Source organism: Convolutriloba macropyga, chromosome 9 (assembly GCF_964194025.1).
Source record: "Convolutriloba macropyga chromosome 9, txConMacr16.3, whole genome shotgun sequence".
NCBI lineage: Eukaryota > Metazoa > Xenacoelomorpha > Acoela > Convolutidae > Convolutriloba > Convolutriloba macropyga.
In genome coordinates, this window is record NC_134476.1 from 19541856 (window position 1) to 19559549 (window position 17694).

At 36.3% G+C, this 17694-nt stretch overlaps 1 protein-coding gene across 1 annotated transcript; it reads right to left on the bottom strand.

Moving 5' to 3' along the window:
• Positions 1-12043: 12043 nt before the first annotated feature.
• Positions 12044-17293, bottom strand: LOC142345660 (uncharacterized). The gene has a single exon (XM_075397857.1). The coding sequence runs from the start codon at positions 17284-17286 to the stop codon at positions 12304-12306; it is 4983 nt and encodes a 1660-aa protein (XP_075253972.1). The 5' UTR covers positions 17287-17293; the 3' UTR covers positions 12044-12303.
• Positions 17294-17694: the final 401 nt, after the last annotated feature.

The window sequence follows — 17694 nt, forward strand, 5'->3', positions numbered from 1 at the left end:
TGAAGCTCATCGGACCACTTTCAATCGTTTCCCTCAAGTTCTATCCTTCAAGTCAACTTTTTCTTTTGTTTTAATATTGGGTACTTCTAAATTTTCTCAGATCATCACGGCAGATTTTGTTTTTTCACCAACAAGAAATAACAGAACTTCATGTAATTATTCCACATGAACGTAAAAAAAATAAAATCATTATTACAAAAAATCTCAACGGTTTTCAAAATGATCTCAAAATCAGAAAAGCTTTTTTTTCCTTAAAGGCGTATGAAGAGTCTACGTCCTTTAGTTTGACAACCGAATCGTTTTCTTTTAGCTACGTATCTTTTTTATTCCTGAAATATAGCAATTTTTCCCGGGTAGTGTTGACAATTCCAGAAAAAAATCGTCCTAGATTTTCCTAAAATATCGAAATCGAGCAAGCAGCTTCAATTTTTATAGGAGATTCATCTGCAGAAAAATTACCTTAATCATGTCAAATGATTTCTGTGTATTTCATTAGAGAATTAGCAAGTATTTGGACTTGTAAAATTAACCAAAAATCTGTGAAAACCCTGACAATTTTAATTCAAACGTGATCAAATACGTCAGGACAAAAACAACTTTGAACGATTGCGTTTTTCCATTTTTATCTATACAGCGCGCTCTACTTCCGCACGCCTCCAACTGTTGAAACATCAGTTAACCCAGTTGTCGATGTTCAGAATGTTGTTTTAATTGCTTCCACCTTCACGTTTTTCTCTTGAAATTAATTGTTTTCAAGCAGTAGAAGTTCAAAGTATACTGATACTTTGCATATAGTGGGTTATTTAATTCCTAAACATTGACGAAAACTGGAATGTCGAATGCAAATAATTTCCGTCGCTTTGGGTTTAATTTTTATTTCAACTTCGTGATTTAAACAAATTCAATTGCCAACAGCTTCTTAGCTGTACAAGCGTACAGTATATTCCACTCCAGAGCAGGCGTTGTCTTAACAGCAAATTTATTTATAGTTTTGGAAAATTGAAGACAATTTTTGACATATAAAAAACATAGTGTAGCAGTAGAAATACTGGATGCACACCCCCAGCCAACCACAGACTGAAAAGACACTATTCTCTTTTATATAGAGAGAACTCTACTAACTATATTCAATCGAATAGAGTAGTTGCACGACGTGTATACCTCTGAATCCGGTGTTAACTCTTTTATACATCGTTATAATTGAATACCTTCAGTGTTTCACCGATTCAGTTAGTCTGAGAGATATAGGTAGGCTTACTTCCCGCGCAGAAATAAGTAGCCCAAGCTCATTATACTTTTAGGCTGTAAAAAGAGCCCACAACGGGTCTGACTTATAAGGTGCGACCAGTGAGTTAACAAACTCTAACCGTAAAAGGAACTCACACAAAATATACTATTCTTCTTTGAGAAAAAACTTAGATCTAATTTATACAAATTTTACTCTTTTCACCCTTAAAGCTTAGAAAACGGGGAACATAACCCCAACAAAATCAAAGTACAAACAGAAAACCGACTACCACATTGGTCAAACTTCCTCAGACACAGACACACACTCTGACGAACTACAATTAGCTCTTCTTACACAACAGAACAAACGTCTTCAACGTGACATTCCACCCTTTGAAGTTAAACACTATTAACACCACGATGAAATAAATTTACGTCAAAACATCCTAAATGTCACTATTTTGCATTAGAGAGACATTCTCTCCTTTCTTTACCAGATAAAGCATCAAAAATTTCACGAACTGCGTTTCTCTCATATATAATTGAAACTTATGGAGCTCAAATCACAAAGGGCTCAATTCTTTTTCTTTGTGATCCTGAAACAAACACATATATTTCTCTTATATATGACACTTTTTTAACCCACTCTCAGTTACACTATTTCAATTCCTGAACGGAGTATGGTCGGAGATACAACCCTTGGATAGAGTGGGTGTATTTAGAAAATGTTCTTTTGAATTTCTTAAACGTCTCGCTCCCACAATTAATACTGCCGCTCTACAGTCACGAAAAAAGAGCGTACACAAAATCACGTACACAAAAGAAATAGAAGATTCCACTCATCTTCTTAAAATATATATAAGTTCTGTAAAAGATGCAGACTTAAATGAAGAAGAGACTCTCGACAAAATTAGTAGCTGAGACATAATCACAGTTAATATCTAAACTACCAGAAATAATACACTACATTTATCATTCCAACTGGTTTCAACAAAATATCGTAAATATCACAGAAGTACTATCGGAAATTATATCAAAAACTAACCATTAACCATAACAATTTTGAAATAAAAAACTATAACGCAGAGAATCAACCATTTACGTGTACAAACATCCCAGAGAACACAAATACCTCACTGAAAGCATCACTGATAGAAAATATGGGTACAATAATCAACTCACAAACTACAGACACTTCTATTAACGAAACTACAGAAACAGACTTTAATTCCACATTATTAGATAATGGAATAAACCGGACTTTCAATCTCTACACCTAAGTACCTTTGCGCCTAATAAACGCAAACGCTCACGAGTCATTTCACTTTCAAAATACTCTTTCGAAAACGATCCTGATTATCAGGAAATTCCAGAAGAACTTCTTTTTAATCTACCTAGTACTCATATCTAACACTTTTCTTGTTTTATCGACTCCACAGCAGTCACTCCCACAACACAGGAAGGAGGTTCACCAATCCCTCCAAATGTCGACCCCACGGCATACGACCTCATTATGCTCGAAGTAGAGGACATTTTGCCCTGAACCCCTACACCATTGATGCTGCCCCACCCAGTACCAGAACCAGTTTGTGGGATGCAGACACCAGCCCTCTTTACGATGGCTCAATCTTCTCCACAGCCACAGTCTGTGGACACGGCAAATTATGCGCGGGTGAACCCACTGCCTTCACCCGCCACCTCATCCTCCTCTTCAGGTGAAATTCACCTGTACATCGAAAGCGACACAAGTTCACCCTCGGCTCCTGTTGGACCTTCAAGCTCGTCACAAGATCTTGTCCTTCAAGGGGATCAACCGGTGCCCCCGCCACCTCCGATCTTTGGAGCAACAGCGAACACGACAATCCCCATTTCACAACCACCACCCCCACCTACGAACATCTCCTCTTGGGCTGATGAAGTGGCTACAGCAGAGCAATCAGGCATTTCTACGTCTGAAACAACCGTCACAAATTGGGCATACTCAGGAAGGATTCGTGGATCTCGGCCACGGTCCCTACCACTGGTGCACCCACCAACAGTAATGCCCACAACCCTCTCACAACGACCCAGCGTTCCTTCACTACGGTATGATTCAACCATTCCACCTTTTAGACCACAAACATCATTCCCACAACCACCTCCCTAAGATTGACCGACGTCGACGTAACTACCCATGCACCGACCCTTCACCCAGAAGACGCCCAAGAGCCACAACACCTGAAATTTATCCTGTGCGATCCTCCCCGATTCAGGCTTGAAAATCGCCTGCTCGATACACTGCAAGCCCCCCAAGAGGCCCAAAGCCCTCATCCTCTCGCGGAAAAGGAAATCCACCCTCCTATAGATCTGTTCAAGTGTTCCGGTTCATTCAAATTCCTCAAAAAAGTCAGAAGTTAACAAAGCATTGTAAATTGTCATCAGCCACGTCTTAAACTTTCACTTGTTCCTTTAAGAGCTGACTTTGCTGTTGAATTACTATTGATCTGTAGAGCTAAATAGCTGCTTATCAGCAGTATGCTGTGGCAAGTCCTAACAGCAGCTTTTAAATATAACTTGTTTTTTACAGGCTGAAAACTACTTGATCCAACGCAGTAGTCGATTTCAAATTGCAATGAAAGCCCTACGTAGTTAATTGTTCCTGCAATAAAAATGCGTTTTTTAAGGATCAAGCTGCGACGCTTAGCCTTCAATTTCAGCATTTGCTGTTTACCTTTCGGTTGTACGTTACAATAATAATACTGTTGAATCTGTCTACGGCAAGGGGTGCTGCTCAAAAACTATAAATCCGGTATGGTGCACCATAGCAGTGACAATTGTTTTCATCTCATGGTAGATCAAAATGATTTGCAGGGTAATTTTAGGTACGAGACATTAGAACTCTTGCTTAAGATGTTTTTTAAACAAAAACTAAAAACATGGTAAGAAAGACGTTCCTGTAGCATTATAAATGCTTTATTCACTGAATGGAACAATCCAATCTCAACGCATAGAATTATATTGTCATTTGAGATATTTTGTATAGACCTCAATTTCGCTGTTAAAGAAAATCAATAGTAAAATTAGGCTCGATAACTAATTTTGAAAATTGATCAATTAAGAAGTCATTTTTTCATAACTTTTTCAAGCGTCCCACTTTTTCAAGCGTCTCCAAATATTCTAGGAGATCTTAAGGCACGTTTCTTGGAAAATTTTATTGGAAGCCAATTTTTTCTCATGAGACAAAGCATACACTTTTCAAAGATAATGAAAGGGGATAATTGAAAACAGGAAACAGTGACAAAAAATAACAACTTGAGTCAATATAATGAAACATTTTTTTTTATAAATTGCTCATTTTTCTAAAAACCATAAAGAGTGACAGTGAGAGTGACACAACAGAGCCGGTTGACGACCTCTGCTGTCAATTCGCTCCTACAATAATATCAAGGAATTCAGAAAAAAATTTTATTTGGTTAGAACGATTACTCAATTGTTGGATTCATTCGCCGCACGAGAATTGCAATATTGCTATAAATTTTAGATGAATTATCTCTGAGTTTTGAACAGCAAAATTGTGGTCAAAATAAGTTAGTATAGTTCTGGGAAGCAATTCGAGCTCAGCCTCGTGCGCAAGCGCCCTCGGACTTGAGTTCTAATTACCTTAGGTTCCCCAGAACTATACTCAAATATATACTTAATTCTTCATGGCACGCAAATGTATAACAAGTTTTGCTTGCATTAGTAGCATTTGATTTTACGCGTGTAATTATTAATGCACAGCATTGTTTTTCTTGCGTATTTTAATGGATGAGCTAGAATATTTTCGATGATTTTATTCCACTTGAATTATCTGTACCTGTATCCTTCATTTTCTTTGATATGGAAACCTCAAAAAAAATCCATCGTCCTCTGTGGTGTAACTTCTAAACGTTGTTGGTTTTGTTTGACCTAAATCCAATAAAATTATAACAAACTTTTGATTGCTGCTCCACCCTCAGGATACATTCTATAGGCAATGTTTATTTAACTGTGCTGTGTTTTTTTTATTCTATTTTTTTGTTAGTGATGATTTCTCTTGATAGAATCTACCTTAAATCAGGTATTGATCTACTTCGCGTATTTGATTTGATCACTCGGTACTTTTTCCAAGGGGATCACTCCCCTTTTTCCAAGCTCTGAGGTCCTCCCATTTATATCTTCTTTCGTTCTTCCAAAAGAAATTGTCAAAAGCAAGAATCAAGTGTTTTGGATTATCTGCTCTCCAAAAGTGCTCCTATGACATTTTATCTAATAAACCTTCAATTTTCATAACTAAAAATTTGCAAAATGAAATTTTTGGTATGTTTTTGTGTAGTGTTCGAGAAACTGTCTAGCGTCTTTTCTAGGATGCTTATAAGTAAGACTGCTTCAATCGCGTTTCACCTGTGAACTCAACTCAATTTTCCGTAGGCACTGTTAGGTACCAGATCCGCGAAACCTGAAAACTTTGGAATTCAAAAACTTAGGTGTTTTTGATTAGGGCAGGTGTGTTTTTGATCAGGGCTAAAAATTACTAAAATTTATAGTTTGTGAAATTATGCCGAAATTTTTATTTGTATAATCAAACATCTTCACCAAGCAGCTCGGATAAATGAAACAAAAATAACTGTTTGTTGAGTATCCTTTGAAGAGCTGTTAAAATTTCAATGGAAAAAAACTACCGTTTGGTAAAAAAAAAACATTCAACACAAAATCTTACTAATATCCGTTCCTAGCAGCGTTATTTGGAAAGATTGTGACTTAAAGATTGAGCTAAACCAAAGTTCAAGAACTCAATAATGTTAGTGTTGTCTTTTTCTTAGAAACTAATCTTATCTTTCTTGTTCCTTTTGAGTTGTGAACTAAGCATCAGATCTCATTTTGGCGCGATTCAGAAGCCTAGACATATACTTTATAGAGAACATTGAATTCGCTACGCAAGTTCATTTTCTTTAAATATATCGCCCGTTCTTATCCAATATTCGAGCTACCAGTTCAATATCCCTGTGTAGTGCTATTTTGTCTCTTTACATGTCGATGGTGACACTTAAAATTGGTGACTTTTTCTTTTTAGAAAAGATCTTTTCTGTTCGTCACCCGTACGTTATAGAGTGGCCATTTTCATTTCAATTAGACACCGTTTTGAAGTAGGGCAATAAAGATATGTAAGAATAATATTTGAAAAAAATGAAAGTAAAGATTTATTTTTAACAAAATATAAACCTCACTGATTTTAATTCGTGACTTTAGTCCTGATGTTTTTATTTATTGAGTTGTAATTGTTGCACTTAATTTTCAGCTGTAGAAATTATCGCTTTTCAAGTTCTTTGCGTAGCATTAGTTTAGGTTTTATTTGACCATTTTGACTTTGTTACTATGTAATTTTTAAAAAAACACAGTTTTGGATGCATCAGTTTGTTGCTATTCGCTTTCTTTTCTTGTCTCGTAGCTTTGATCATGGCTGTCTCATGTGCCCCCTAATGTGGCATTAATTGCTTTTCTAAGTTCTTTAAGTTGGAAGCAGTTTTTCGTCTTCTTCCTCATTTTTCTGTCTACTTCTTTGGTAGACAATTAAGCCGAAACTGTGGATAAGCGGGGTCGGAACAATTTTTGCAAACGCACATTACAGAGCCTCCTTGTTTGTTCCTTCAACTGCAATGCATTTTATTTTAGTATCAAGCTGCGACTTAGCCTTCAATCTTAGCAATTGTTAAACATTGCGGTTGTACGTTACAATCTTAATACTGATGGATACTGTATGGAATTTGTCAGTATGCAATTTGCTTCAAACTTTGTCAGTTAATTCATTCCGCAAGCGTAAACTCCAAATTTTTGTTTTGAAATTTATTCTGTAAAACTTTGTGTCAAGTGACTGGAATGTCTTACATCTATGTCGAGAAACTGAAAATTGAAAAGTAAATCAAAGCAGCCTTGTTCCGTAGTTCTAATTTTCAAAGAGATTGCTGATCCTTACTTCAATTTTTTTGGCTCCCTAATGAGAAAGCGGTCGTTGACCTTCAGCTAAAATGATCTAAATTTTTTGTGCGCTGCAACTGTGTCTTAATATTGACAACTTTAAAGCATAAGAACTTTATATTCAATTCTTTCTTCTCGTTATTCTGTTAAATCGTACAGCAGTTGTTATCTCTTATCACCATTTGATGGATTCAATGGACGATGCAAGTGGAAACCCAGGCTCTTCAGGCCTTGTGAGAAAAAAATTACACAGAAGACGAGGTAAATACAACAGTTTCCGAGCTAGAAAAAGTTGCAAAATTTTCTCAAAAACAGTCGGAAGAAATCGATAACCTTAAGAAGGTAACAAAAAATTTGAACGGTTGCTTGCGCGCTCAAGAGCGTTATACAAGGAAGGATACAATTATTATCGTAAACCCCAGACTCGACGCGAGAAAAGTTAACGATGTGACTGCAGAAGCACTAAATTTTTTTCAAAATTTTTTGAAATTTCACATTCCCTTGGAGAACATAAAGGCTTGCCATATACTGCCCAACACTGGAAACGCGATGCAATTGCCGTCGGTAATCTGCAAATTCTTATATTTTGATGACAAAAACAACGTCTAAGATGGCACCTCAAAAAGAAAAACAATCCCATCAATAGAAAAAACATCTATATCAACGAACCCCTCCCAGAGATTGAAGCGAGTATAGCCAACGAAGCTAAAAAACGCGACATGATTGTGTCAACACACAACTGTGTAGTGTCAGTGCAGGTTGAGAACGGCATAAACAAACCAATGTTTATGAGAGTCAACGAGCTGGAGGATCTTGATAGAGTAAAGGAAATTATAAGAAAAAAACCTACAACGGTCAGGCGATCAGAGGAAAAAATAACGTCTCCGCCCAAGAAAAGACAATTTGTCGATAACAATAACTGAAATACAAAACAATGAGAAACAAGCTTGAGCCCAGACTCAATTCATTGTGTTTGCTTCGACTGTTTATGATTTAATTTGTAATACTTATCGTCAAAACGACGGGAGAGATGTTCAATGCAGCCATTAGGGATTTGCGTGTTTTTGTTTTTTTTTTCATTCTAAAACATTCAAAAACAGTTTCTATATTTTTTCTATTTATTTTGTTTTTCTTAGGCTGAGTTATTCTCTGCTTGCGATTTCCGCGGGCCGTTCTTTGCCTAGCCGCGAAATACGCGACTGACAAAGACAATGAATGTGAGAAATAACTCGGCTATTGCAGTGTCTATTTGCGATATCCGCGAATAAACACTTGCTTTCTTTTTCTCCAGTAAATCTATTTTTTTTAAAAACGGAAGGGGGAGGAGAAAAAAGTATAAAAAGGTAAAGTGGGATCTATCAGCAAGCTGAAGACATGTTTTTTTGCTAAACTACAGCAAACCACAATCAAGGCCAGTTGCAGTAAATAATTAATTTAGTTATTTCTTTATTACATTCCCCAAGCTTACACAAACAGATGATTTTAAATAAGCAAACTATCATTCTACAGAACATACGTTCCCTTCAGAAAAACGTTGATCTGCTAAACATTCATTTAGAAACGTTAAAATCTAAACCTATAGCACTCTGCCTGACAGAAACTTGGCTTAAGAACCACTACGAAACGTCACAATTCTAATTGAAAGAATACCAAAAACTTTGCAGCTGTGAGAGAATGAAAAGAGGGGGTGGAGTAGGAATTTTTGTAATGAACGACTTGGATTTTGTTGAAGTGAAAAAATGCGATCACAACGATCTGCAGGCTCTTACAATAAAGATCAAAGCAGATAAGCAGCATTATTTGATTATTACTTGTATTTATATTCCACCTAGAAAACAAAACATTGTGAATTTTCAAAGGCTAGAAAATTACTTACATACCTTACCAATTGATCCTGAAGATAAGCATATACTATGCGGAGACTTCAACGTTAACTTTTTGGTTAATAGTGCAAGTTTCCGGAAAAAATCACTTCGCTGGCAGGAAAAAACCTCTCTATAGTTGAAAGCATTGAAACACGAGAAACCTCGAGCACGAAATCAACACTGGATGCGTTTTTTTAACACTCTGTCTTCTGTCCACACTGCTGATTCCGGCATTTCAGACCATCATACAGTAACACTAACATTTGAACAATATCTGGAAAACTCGTCCAATAGGCACGAAAAGCTTACAAGAAAATGGGTCAAATTAGAGAATCGTAAATTTGTCGAAGACCTCAACAACATCTTGATGGACAAATTAAAAACAATTACTTGTAATGGTAGTGAATGGTTTCCCGATAAGGCTTTTGAAAAACTGAATGAAATTTTGATTAATACCCTAGACGAAAGTCTACCAATAATAAGTTCAACTAAAACAGGAGTACAAAAAAACATGGATAGATAATCAGGTGAAAAATGCTGCGGCAAAAAAAAGTTCCTAAGAAAATTATGTTCACAAAACCCAGATAATAATGTTTCGCAAAATGATTTCAAGGCTCAATGCAAAGTTGTCAGAAATCTATTCAAACAAAAACTAAGACATAATTACTACATTAAGATCGAAAAAGAAGCAGCCAATAGCAAAAGGAAGTTCTTCAATCTCTTCAATGAAACATTGGGCAAAACTTTAACGACTCACCACAATAAAAAAATAGTAGAAAACAAAGAAACCTTTAACACTTTTTCGCAAACATTGGAGTAGAGCTAGCAAAAGCGTTTGATACAAAGCAGAAGTATGAAATCGAAACTAAAACAAAAACCGTTCTGTTTCCCAATAACCAGTTCCGAAATCATTGACACACTACGAGTGCTTCCATCAAAGTTTAGTTTAGACTGCCACATAAACTTTTTTTCTCAAAAAATATCTCGGGCAGTTAGTCCACTACTTGAAACATTATATAATGAGTTTCTAAAACTTGGCGTATTTCCACAGTGCCTGAAAATAGTCAAAATTGTGCCTTTTTTCAAAAGCGGTGACTGTAGCAAACCCAAAAACTAGAGACCAATCTCATTTCCTCCAGCCATTGGCGAACTATTTATATAAAAAAACTTTTATATAAAAGAATTTATACGTTTTTGAGCAAAAATAACACATTTTCAAAAAATCAATTTGGTTTTCCATAGCATCCTTAACTGAAGTAATTAGAGCAAACGGGTTTAAATAAAAAAACTTAACTAAATGCACTTTTATTGATCTAAAAAAAGGTTTTGATACAGTGAACCATGAGGTACTGCTGAAAAAGTGTGAGCAATACGTACTCCGAGGAACGGTACTGAAAATGCTTGAATCCTATCTGAAAGACCGACTCCAATATAATAAAATAGAAAAAGTTGAATCTGAAAAGAAAACCCGCGAGGATCAATTCTCGGTCCACTGCTTTTCATTATCTACCTAAACAACATTCCAACTCCAAAGTCAGTAGAAAACCAAACTATACTTGCTGACGATACAGTTGTTTCTAATAAAGGTAGTATTGAGACTGTAGGTAAAAATCACGATGCCGCACTAGCCGCAGTTGCGAATTGGTTTCATAAAAACAAACTGACAATTAACACAACAAAAACAAAACACATGGTGATTGGAAAAGGACGCAATCGAAAACAGCACAAAACAACAATTAACCGAGCGGAAATTGAACAAACCAGCTCTTTTAGGTATCTACGATTAATAATAGACGACCAGTTGAAATTCAAAGATCATATTAACTACGTCAAAGAGAAGCTTTTAAAATTTTGTTCCCTTTTTTTACCGATTACGCCTTATTTTTACAAGAACACAGCTTCTTAAAATTTTTAAAATTTATGTCAAACCGATAGTACAATACGGAATTTTGATCTACTAACGAAAATTTTTTAAAACCAATCAACTTATTAATTAAAAGAATTTTAAAAATAATTTTCTGGAAGCGTAAGTACGAGTCAATCGAGCGAATACGAGTTCACAATTTAATTAGCAACGCATCAGAGTTACATGCTTCTGAAATATTCAAACTACTAGTAAAACTAATAAAAAAGCAACCGCTAAGTGGTTTTTTCAACCATAATAGCGGACTCGGACCTTAATGATATCATGAAAAAGAGAAATCGTGGAGTCTGTAAAAATTAGCAGACAACGATTCGATAGTAATTCATTGAACTGTAGAGTTCTTGGGATGCTTAAAATGGCATTGAATTATAACAACTCTTCTATTGAAGATGTTAGAACAATAAAAGAGGCAAACATACAAGAATTTTGCCATGCATTTTTGAATCTTTATATAACTGGTAATCAGGACCTGCTAGACAGACTCTTTCATGCTCAGTAGAGCAAAATTTTTGATAGCTACAAACACAGTTTCCTTAGTTAATCTCTACTGGAAAGGACAACTTTTCATTTTTAAACACTTTTTTTTATTATTATTTCAACTAAAATTGCACAACTCTTCCGTGAGGCGCCTGGAAACAAACCAGATAGGTTTTATGGCGACCGTGTAGTGTCACCAATTATAACCGATTGTATTTGTACAATGTATGTATTTTCTTGCTTATATTTTATGACAACGGCACTACGAACAATTTATTATTATTATTATTATTATTATTATAAACATCCCTGTCATCTAAATTGGCTTCAATTTTTTTAGGAAGCACTTTTCGGCGACAAATTTGTTCCATGAACATTAAAATATTAAGCGTTATTGCCCCACCTCCCCTCCATCTCCACCCCCTCTCGGGACAGGGTTTCGGCAAGCTTGAGAGATCGCTCGGAGCTTGAATTATAGTTTATAGCTGTAGTTTTTTTTATTAGTTTCAGACCATAAATTGCCTGAGATCAAAAATTACTCAAATGAGGTATAATTATTTTTAACGAGTTAGCAAAACTAGTTCACACATAATTTGAATGCAGAAATGAGTGAAACGGAAGTACAAAATTGTAAACTGCACGATAAAAAAAACATTGCACAAATTTCAATAAAATTAGACACTTTCAGACAACAATCTAGTACAAAATAGCACAACGAAAACAAAGAGCACAAAAAACGATTATGTAATAACACTAAGATGACAATCAATCGACAGTTCAAAGAATTATCAATTTTTGATAGTCACAAGATTTTTTTGAGTTATCTAGAGTTTGTATTTACTGGCAATTCATGTCGTTATTCTGTCTCAAAACTAAATTTTCAGAACTTTGACTGTTCTGCATGGCGCTAAATTCTTTCTTTATCGCTTTCCAATCTACACGTTGAGTACTCGTTTTACCAACTGACTTATTTTCAAAGCCAGTTTCAGATTTCACGTTCGATTTTGCAGACGGCTTTGCCCCGCTCGCGTGAACAATTTTCTTCATTTCTTCGTTCATTTTCTGCATTTCTTCTCGGAGAGTGTAATTTTCCTGTCTAAGCGATAAATTATTTGCTTTCAGCTTGTTCAAATGTTTGATTTTCTGCTTGTGGTTCTGATGCCCCATCAAATCGGCATACCTGTCTACCAGGTCCGAATATTGCTGTTCAGTGCTTTGACTTTTTTGTAGCAACATTTTCTTTTCCATGTCATACTGATTTAACAGATCTTGAAAAGGTTCCACAGATAGCCTCAATTCGTGGTAACTTCTCTCAAGATTGCGTTTCTCTAAACTTACTTGATCAAACATTTCCTGCCATTTTGAAAAATCAGAACTTGGCTCGAAGTTTTCGATATCGGTTTGGTTTAAAGTCATTTGCAGTTTCTCGTTAGTTTCATTCAATTGAGAGGTTAGATTTAAGATTTCTTGTTCTTTGTCTTGAAGCAAGATGGCTTGCTCGTTCAAATACTGTTCGAATTGTCCCAAACAATCGCGCGAAACATCTAGCTCGCCTAAAACGTCTCCAAGTTCAACATTTCTCAAACTATCCTCCACCGATTTCTGGTTAACGCGCAACTCTAACTTTGTTATTCCCCGAATAAGTTCAAAAATTTTCTTCAGAATCTCATCGTTTGACTTTTTCTTGACCTCGAGATTTGAAATGGCATCATTTCTCTCTTTCTCAACTTCAATTAATTTTGATAAATTTTGGTCAGCGTTGTTTTTATGCATTGCCAACTCCTTTTTCAGCAAAGACAACTCATCAGCAAAACCATCCTTTTCAGATCTAATCGTATAAACTTTAGATTCCAGATCTTCAATTATGGATTTGAAATTTTGCTTCGTGTCATGTTCAACTTCAATGATCTTTTTCTCAAAGTCTGAAAGCTGGAACGCTTTTCTCTGGTTTTCGGAAAGCGCTGCATTAAGTTGAAATTCTTTGCTCAGCAATTTTCCTTCAAGAGAAACTATTTGCTCAAGTTGTTTTTCGTGATTCTCATTTTTAATCTCTAGTTCCTCGCTCAAAGCTGTCGATTCTTTCAACAGTTTCTCGTACGCACTTTTGTAGTCATTGTAATTAGTAATTTCCTCTTGTTCACGCAACATAATCTGTAGCTCGTGAACTTTTTCAAATAGCAATCGATTTTCCTTCTGCAGAGGATCGAGAGAAGATTTCAACTTTTCTTCAGCGTCGTTCATCCGCGATTTCCAAAACTCCACTTCAGCTTCCGCTTTTCCGTTCATTGATTCACGACGTTCAATTTGTTCACGCGCTTCGGCTAATAATAATCGGAGTTCTTTTACTTCGCTCTCTGTAACGAAAAGCTCCTCTTTACACTGAGTCAAATTGTTTTGCAACGTTTGGAAAAGATGTTCCGAATCTTTTTCACGTTCTTGTGTTTCCTTGCAAATGTTTTCCAAAGTTTCAATTTTGGAGTTCAGCTTTTCAATTTCCAAATGTGCTTCGTCTGTTTTCTGTGCTAGTGAGTTGTTGATTGATTTCTCAATTTCGAATTCTCTAGCGGTGTTTGAAATGTGGTCCTTCAATTGTGTTATTTCGTTTTCTGCAAATTTGAAGTCTTTCTCTTTTTCAGAGAGTTCGAACTTCACAGATTCCAGCGATTCCTGAAGTAATTCAGTATCCCTTCTCAACTTGCCATTTTCTTCTAACAAATCTTGCTTCTCATAACGGATTTCAGTTATCAAAGCAGTAGCATCACTCAACTCTAAATTAATCTTTGCCGATTCGCGCTGTCCGCTTTCGAGTTGTAACGTCAGCTCCTGAAACTTCTTGTCAAAGCTGTTAACTTCAGTTGCTAATTCGCATTCCCGAGTTTTTAATTCAACAATGGTTGTTTCATTATTGGCAACTTCTTCACTCAAACGTTCAATTTCGCTCATTTTTATGTACAGGTCTTTATCTTTACCGTCAAGTTCGCTTTGTAAACCCACCTTTTCAGTAATAAACCGGGTATTTTCATTTTTCAAAGCTTCGATTTCGCAATTTTTAGCAGAATTAACAGATGTCAAAACATTGACTTGTTCTTTTAAATCACGAATTTTAGTTTCATAAGTCGCTTCGCGCTCTTCAAATTTGGCAAGAGTTGACTTCAATTCTGTTTCTGAGTTTTCAACTTTCGACTTCATAGAGTCGAACACTTTTGTAACTTCCCCAATGCTGTCAAAGGTAACATCCGGAACATCAAAGCTTTCAATTTGAGTCAATAACATCCGAATCGCGCTTTTGTAGTTAACTAAATTTTGATTCAAGTCGTCAAATTTCTTCTTGAGCAGTTCGAAATTTTCACCGTTTTCAGATATTTTTAATTGAAATGACGTCCTTTCATCGTTCAATGTTTTCTCCAATTCCGATTGCTTCTCTAGATAGTCGCCTTTTTGTTGTTTCATTTCTGATGTTAATTCAGCGATTCTGCCTTTCAAAGCTTCGATTTCTGAATCCTTCAAATTGATGTCAGTTTTGAGTAACTCCAATCTTTCAATGTTTTCGTTCAACTTTGACTGAAATTCTGTCCGCTTATCATCTAAAGTTTTCTGCAATTCAGATAACTCGTTTAAATATTCATCTTTTCCTTGTGAAAATTCCGATTTGAGCTCAATAATTCTTTCTTTTGCTTCTTCGATTTGCAAATCTTTCAAACTGATTTCACCTTTGAGCAAGGTAATATGTTCAACATTTTCTCTCAATGTCGATTGAAAAACTGTGCGTTCTTCCGTGAATTCCTTTTGCATTGCAGACATTTCGGTAAAATTTTCATCTTTCTGTTTGGACAATTTCGAATTCATCTCACTGATTCTTTCTTTTGCTTCCTCGATTTCTGAATCTCTCAAACTGATTTCATCTTTGAGCGACGCAATATTTGCATCATTTTCTCTCAATGTTGATCGAAACACTGCGCGTTCTTCATCGAATTTTGTTTGCATTTCAGATATTTCAGTGAAATTTTTATCTTTCTGTTTTGACGATTCCGATTTCAGCTCTTCGATTCTACCTTTCATAGCCTCGATTTCTGAATCCTTCCAATTGATATCGTTCTTGTATGACTCAAGGACGAACTCCAATTCCTCCTGTTTGTTTTGCGATTCACTCAAATCTTTTTCAAGTTGCGTATTCTCATCAGCCAAAGTTTGCATTTGTGCTTCAATATCTTTTTTGGCATATTGGAGCTCACTGTGTTTTTGAACAAGTAATTCTAACTCGTCTTTTAATGTGCTCATTTCACTCAAAGCTTCTATTTTTGACTCGTTAAGATCAGAACTTTCAGTCAGGGCAGCATTCAGAGTAGCTTGTAACTCCTCATTTTCTGCCACATGTTTGCAGCACTTTTCCATCAGCTCGCTGATCTCGGATTTCAGACCCTCACTCGTTCTTACATGTTCGGACAATGAGTTCTGCAGTTTTTCGATTTCGCCCTTGAGTTCGGAATTTGATGACTTGGCAGTTTCTGCTTCCTTGTTTACCGAAGAAAGCTGAGAAACTGTGCTTTGGAAATGCTCCTTCAAAATGGACATACTCGATTTCATCTCTGCTCTAAATTCTTCATTGCTAGGTTCTGATTCAACATCAATCTCACTCAACCCACCGATATCTAACTCTTTCTCGAGTGAATCAAAAAACTCTTTAGTATGCTTCAACTCTTTTTCCAAGCGTAAATAGGTATCAGTAGGTACAGTTGAGCGTTGAATTGATTGTAACTGAGATTTAATGGATTGAAGTTCCGTTTCCAACGTTGAACAGTTTTCACAAACTTCATCAGCTGTTTCTGACTCTTCTACGCTTCCAGAAGCTATATGGTTATCGTTTACTTTCTCCGTCGGCTTGGTAGTTGAAACACATTGTAAATTTTCTACTTGTCCCTTTTGTACTTCTTGGTTTTCGCCAAAAATCTCTTCGGCGTCTAACGAATCTGAGGAACTACTGATGTCAGTAAATGAATCGAGGTTTCCGATGCTTTTAGCCGAGCTGGGTTGATCGAGTCCCATTAGGTTTGACATATTTACATTGTAAGTTAACCGGCGATTCGAAGCATTGAGATTCACTGGCTCAAATTGTTTATCATTACGCGAAAGAAAACTCGCCTGGGAAACACTTGAAGCTATCGAAAAATTGATTTTACCACCATCGGGGACTACATTTTCCTTGTTGGCAAGAGAAGCTAACTGGGAAGCTGCTTCATTGAGCACTTCATTTTGTTCTTGAATTTTCAGAAGCGACGAATTTATTTCACCTGATAATAACTGGGAGCCGCTGCCTGTAGAGTGCATTGCTAGCATTAATCTGTCCTCTAGAATTCTTCTTGCTGTAACCTCTTGATTCAACTGCTGTTCATAGATCACGCAGCTATTGCAACTGTTTCGTTTACTTGGAGATGTGGGCTCTGACATTATGTTATCGGGTAAAGGAGCGATGTGGGATATTTTACTCATGTTGTTTAAATCAGTTCCCTGAGGGTATTTCGAACGCTGTGCTGGTGTACTGGTGGCAAGAATTGGGTTAGAGAAAGTAGTTGTGGTAGATGTAACGCTAGAAACGACTCCACAATGTCGACAACAAATGCTCGTAGAAACATTGTCGGGAAAAGCGCCTTCCTTCCATCTCTTGGCACGCAGAAAGGTTGCTGGACCTCTCAGCCCAAAATGTTGTCTAGGCACTGAATAGTAGCCAACGCCAGGCCCTTCAGACCGTACATCATTGAATCTAATGGTCTTTGCTCTTGGGAAATAAGCCATCAAAATAGCATGTTTCCTGAAAAATGACATCGGACTTACAAATCAAATATGATTATGCTTCGTTTGACACCCATTATGTATAAAAAATCAATTAAAAATAACTAATTAAGGAATAATACACTTCTTTTCTACTATACATTTAGTGTATATACGGAGAAAGAGATCTTTTTCATGTACGAATGATGGTTCAAAAGAAGACTAGAGAGGCACTGTGCTGACCTCCACGCAACCATTTGAGATGTGGAATGGCACGATGGAGCTGGTACCAGAGGCAACACCTGTCGACCAGAAAACCTGACCTGATGATTTTTAACTTTTTAGGACAACTTCAATTTTTGGATATTTTTTTATAGTTTGCATTGTCATAAAATGGTATGATCCACTCAGTGAGTACCAACTATGAAACTATGAGTGCCCTCCCCACCACTGGGTGAATAT

What these genes read in the sequence shown, in the direction of transcription:
- LOC142345660 (XM_075397857.1), bottom strand. Translation starts at nt 17,286, where the DNA reads ATGTCATTTTTCAGGAAACATGCTATTTTGATGGCTTATTTCCCAAGA.